The sequence below is a fragment of the Macadamia integrifolia genome, chromosome 10, assembly GCF_013358625.1.
Source record: "Macadamia integrifolia cultivar HAES 741 chromosome 10, SCU_Mint_v3, whole genome shotgun sequence".
Classification (NCBI taxonomy): Eukaryota; Viridiplantae; Streptophyta; class Magnoliopsida; order Proteales; family Proteaceae; genus Macadamia; species Macadamia integrifolia.
Genome location: NC_056566.1, coordinates 33,380,846 through 33,386,634, shown reverse-complemented (window position 1 = coordinate 33,386,634; position 5,789 = coordinate 33,380,846). Strand labels below are relative to the sequence as shown.

The 5,789-nt window shown below is 43.1% G+C and overlaps 1 protein-coding gene across 1 annotated transcript in view; it reads right to left on the bottom strand.

The window, feature by feature from the left end:
• Positions 1-5,030: 5,030 nt before the first annotated feature.
• The window catches only part of LOC122092404, a 1,801-nt gene continuing 1,042 nt past the window's right edge, over positions 5,031-5,789 (bottom strand). Inside the window, exon 2 of the mRNA XM_042662713.1 lies at positions 5,031-5,409. Coding sequence (XP_042518647.1) covers positions 5,031-5,409 — 379 coding nt within the window. The remainder of the gene's footprint in view (positions 5,410-5,789) is intronic.

Here is a 5,789-nt window from a genome sequence, read left to right as displayed (position 1 = left end):
CTCAGGTGAACAGCATATTCCTCTGCACTCTTGGAGTAGACCAAAATGTCATCAATGAATACTATCACAAACTTATCTAAGACATCCTAGAATACTTGGTTCATCAAATCCATAAATGCAGCCAGTGCATTGGTTAACCCAAATGCCATTACCAAGAATTCATAATGTCCATACCTTGATCTGAAGGCTGTCTTACTGACATCATTATCCTTGATCCTGAGCTAGCGGTAGCCTGATCTAAGGTCAATCTTGGAGAATACCTTGGCACCCTACAATTGATTAAATAAATCATCTATCCTTAGCAAAGGATACTGGTTTTTTATGGTTAGCTTATTAAGCTCTCAGTAATCAATGCACAATCTCATACTTTTATATTTCTTCTTGACGAACAATACTGGTGCTCCCCATGGAAACACACTAGGTCTAATGAATCCCTTCTTCAGAAGGTGTTGAAGTTGCACCTAAAATTCCTTCAACTCTATGGCGGTCATGTGGTAAGGGGCCTTTGACACTGGTGCCGATCTAGGGAGTAGGTGTAATACCCTACTTCTTAAACACGATCTGATTACATGGTTGACTCGGTTTAACCATGCAAGACCCGAACCGGAGAGAGTTAGAGCGGGTTCCTTATGGACTATGATGGCAAGGGTGACCTTAAACACCGGCTGGCCCGACAAGACCGAGCCAGTGCCAGAAGAGACGGGTGTACCCAAGCCGTGTATATGCACCTATCATAAGGCCATGTACAGATAAAGCAGGTATGTAGCCGTATATTAAGGTGCATACTTATATTACATCGTATGCTAAGAGTGAGATTCGTGCCGAGGGCCGAATTCTGTCAAAATCCCAAGTTTTGACCCCAGGTGGGCGGACAGGTGGGCGCATCCACCCACCTGAGTGACCCACCCATGTGAATTACTTAGTTATTTAAGAAGTATATATAGCATTTATGATTTTCTTTTCTTTTCTCATTTATGACACTCGGACGTTGGTGAGAAGAGTAAAGAGGAGAGAGAAAAGAAAGGAAAGAAGAGAAGGAAGAGGAAGAAGAGATGGATGTCAAAGGTGCCGAGGCTTGATCTTCCCATTCCGACGCCGGAAGAGTGATCTCCAACACTAGATATACATTTAGAGGTGAGCAAAGGTTGGGTTCCTTAAACTTTCACCATACCCAAGTAAAACCCTTGATTTGGGTAGGGTTTCTTGAGATCTTGTAAATCCCCCTTGAAATGATGAATCTAATGTTTAATAGATGATTTATGTGTTGATCTTGAAGGACTTGAAGAAGTATTTACAAGGTCGGAGAAGCATTGTGGATTTGAAGTGATTTTGGGGTTTTGTAGGTGTTCTTGAGCAAAGAAGGTAAGATGGCTTCTCATTCCTTAAATCTAACTTAAATCTAGATTAGAACCATCTTATGAGACCTTGAATGAGTGAATAATGGGTTTGGAAAAGCCCTATTTGAATCCCCAAAGGTTGGGAAAGTTTGGAAAGAAACAGCAGTTTCCCACCAAGACCGGTGGGCCAGACCGGTGGGCCACTTGGCTCTCCTGTGGGCACCCGCCTGAGAGGGCAGGGCCCTCGAGCCCAACCGACAGGCCAGACCGACGGGCCACCCTGCCCGTCGGTCTTAGCAGGACCCTCGGGCCCAATCGGTGGGTCAGACTGACTGGCCGACCGGTGGGCTAACCTACCCACGGGTCCAGACCGGTGGGTCAGATAGGTGGGCTGTCTGATCCACCCGAGAGGCTCCAAATGTGATTTTTACGTCCGATTGGACCCAAATCGGATGTGTGACCTTCTTTTAGGATTCTAAACATGATCTTGTCATTTGATCGTGTTAACCTGGATCCCAAAATGGTGAAATACTAACCCTGCTCACTCATGATAGGTTCACCAAATCCCACACTTCTCGCACCGGATCTCACCCGTACCGAGCGTGAGTCCTTGTACACTACAGGTAAGTGGGGAGAGGACATTTGGCCTTGTTTCAAGGCATTTTTTGGCATTCATTTAATTGTATCTAGTCTAGTCATGCCATCATGAAAATGCTATGTAGACTAGTCATCCTCACATGGTTATGCATGGGTGTTGTATTTATTTTCTAAATGCCAAGTGATAATATGCTTTTATGATGAATGTTGACATCATTGTGCATGATGCATTAATAGACTAGATGCCGTAGTCAGCTTGAAAACGAGTGCATTGGTGGCCCGTGGTATGGGACGCGGTGGCACTATACAATCGTACTATTGTCATATAGAAGCATGCGGTTTAGGATTATCACCTTCCCGTGCTACGACCCTTCCCAATAGGGGTTAAGGTGTTGGGTTACCGGGGGAAGCAGTGGTCGCGATTGTCGGGTCACTGTGGCGGTTAGACATTACTCCCAGCTGGTCATTAGGACAGACGGCAACCCCGGTGGTATATTCAAGAGGGCCAATCTTGCTGCTTTTAAATTGCTGGAGTCAGCACCTTTAATTTCTATCATTTATTTTATGTTGAGAGCCGGTGGTCGGCATGTTTTATTTTTTCGAGTACTCACGGTGGGCCTTCTCCGACAGCCCTATGGGCGTATCGTAGGATGGAGTTTGCGGCTCGTATCCAGAGTATGCGCGCACTATGGCTGTAGTAGCACTAAATCAAAGACTTAGTAATGTTGCTTAGGTGGATGTGATTTAAAATATATTGCATAGCATATAGTGCATATGGTTGTGATTTGTTGTGTGGACTGCTGTGTGGTCCATCTTTCCACTTACTGAGCTAGTGAGCGCATCCCACGTGTGCACCTCTTTTAGATGATTTTACAGGTCCTCAACCAGATGAGCACGGGGCGGGTCCCACGGTTGAGTTCCCTGAAGAGGACTGGTGGGCCCCTGAGGAGTTAGAGCACGGCACTGATTGCTCATGCGAGAGTTGTGCTGTGGGACTGCAGTTCTGATGCCGAGCTGAGCTCCACTTTTGATGCCGAGCCGAGCTCTACCTTGTGAAGCCGAGCTGGGCTCAACCTTTGATACCGAGCTGAGCTCTAGGCTTTGATACCGAGCCGAGCTGTATACTCTGATTTTTTATGATTTCTTTTATGTACTTGATACGTGAATTGTACTCTTATTGTGTAAATATCATGCCTTCGGGCCCACATGTATTTAACTATTGTATCACAATTCGGGTATCAAGTATTATGGGAATATTCACAGGTAAACTAAGTCTTCCGCTGAACTGATAAGCTCTTTCTTAGTTGTGTGTATGGTGTGGTGGAATACTGTATCAGATGATCCTGGCAGGTTTGGGTTAACCGGTGTTAACCCGGTCACTGGCCTGGTTCTATGTGAACGGGGTGTGACAAGACCAATCCCTATCCAAAACTTACTGACCTACCCACTGCTATTTACGTGACACCAAAGCCTACTGCCGCCCAGGCTAGGAGTAGCCGCCCAGTCTATGAGAGTGTCTGGAGGCGTAAATGGTGTGCCACGGGACTTTCAAAGCATAACAAGGTGACATGTGTTCTGTTTTTTATGTTCTTAGCATGTTTATTAACCTTAAGATAGGCTATCCCCAAGTTTCAAGTCAAAATACCATCATTTGACCACCTAAACAAAAAAAAAATACATAGTTTCGGTCGAAATCTCACTGAAATTTCAGTACTTCAGTGGTCATGAACCCACCAAAATTTTGGTATTTCGGTGGTCATGAACCGACCGAAATACCAAAACAAAATGAGATTTCAATCCTTACCTCTTACACAATCATGTCTTGAATGTAGTGATATCTGATATCTATCTGCTTGGCTTTCCTATGAAACTTAGGATTCCTTAGCGAATGCCAAGGCTGATGTACTATCATAGAGTATTAAAATTGCATCTCCTAAATGAGCCGTAACGCAAAAGGCATTGTAGGAACCTCCTCATCCAAATGGCCTCCTGAACAACCACCGAGCATGCGATGTACTTGGACTCCAACATGGGTAGAGTGATACAGGTTCGTTTCTTGCGGCTCAACGATACATTCTCACCTCCTAGGATAAATGCATATCCTTAAGTAGATTTACGCTCATCTCTATCGTTAGCCCCCAATCAGTATTACTGTAGGTGAGGATGAGATCAGTGGTCCTATGAAGGTATTCAAAGATTCTTTTTACTACCTGCCAATAACCTGGTACTGGATTACTTTGGTAAAGACTAACCATGCCAACTACAAAGCATATATCGGGACATGTACACATCATCGCATATATTAAACTTCATATCATTGCTACATAGGGTACTTTGGACATTTGATTTTTCTCCTCATCAGTCTTAGGGCAGTAGTCAAGCCTCAGAGCACATGCCTTGTCCATGGGAGTATCAATGGGTTTAGATTTTCTTATATGGAATCGTTCAAGGATCTTATTTATGTAAGTCTCTTGAGACAAATCAAGAAAATTCATAGAGCGATTTGGCTTCACCCATACCCTTCATCTCAAAAGTAGAGGGCAACCACTCGTTAATAACGACAATCATCTCCATGTCATTTTTGGCCAACAGAATGTTGTTAACATATAAGGATAGAATTAGAAAACTTCCCTTGGACTGTGTCACATACACATGATGGTCCTCTTCAATTGTTTCAAAGCTAATAGAAGTAATGGCATGATGAAATCTAAAGTACCACTGTCGAGACGATTGTTTAAGACTATACATAGAATGTTTGAGATGGCATACTTTGCGCTCTTATTATTTGACCTCAAAACCCACTAGTTGATTTATAAAGATTTTCTCATCTAGTTCTCTATTAAGAAATACAATTTTAACATCCATCTGAAAGTGATCCAAATTCAGTTTTGTGATAATAGCTAGAATGAGATGAATTGATGCAATTCTCACCACAGGAGAGAAAATCTCGTCATAGTCTACACCCTCCCTTTGGGTATAGCCCTTTGCCATAAGGTGTGACTTATACTTATCAATTGAACCATCTGCCTTGCGTTTGACATTTAAAACCTATTTGTTTCCAATGGTCTTATGCCCAGGTGGTAGTTCAACTAACTCTCATATCTGGTTCTTACTCATAGAACTCAGTTCATCCTCTATAGCAGCTTGCCACTTATCCTTAGTAGGTGAGGAGAGCGTGTCTCGCAAAGAAGCGAGCTCATACTCATCCTTTAGAACACAAATAAGAGTTTCCCCTTCAATCTCAAAATGACAACGGGGAGCGTGTCCACGAGTACTCCTACGCGTAAAGGAATCCTTATGATCATCTAGTGGTACACTCCCATAAGTTGGTACACTCTCACTAGCCTGATAATCAGTCTCACTTTTTCTTGCGATCATAGGATGAGTTGATTCCCCAACCTCGCAATGAGTGGTTGAGACGTTTTCCTTATTCTCTATCTTAAAGAGGTCGAGATCCCTACTAGCGTCACTAATTCTAGGAAAGTATATCTCAATAAATTTATTATTCTGTGACTCCCTATCTCGATCATTCCTCCATTAAGGTGTTAACTATACATAATGTAACCCTTCAAGTTGTCTGAATCTCTTATAAAGATGTATTTTCTAGCTCCGAAGCTTCATAAACTTATGGGGGGCGGTACTATGAATGTAACCTACTAATCCTCGTGGTCACATATGCCCTAAGTTAGGCTTTGCACCCTTTCATAACTCATAAGGGATTGAAAGAACTGACTGTGAAGGCAACCAATTAAAGATGTAGGCTATAGTAAAAAAAACATCCCCCTAGAAAGATATTAGGAGGTTGGCTTACGCCATCATCGACCTAACAATATCTAAGAGTGTCCTATTCCTCCT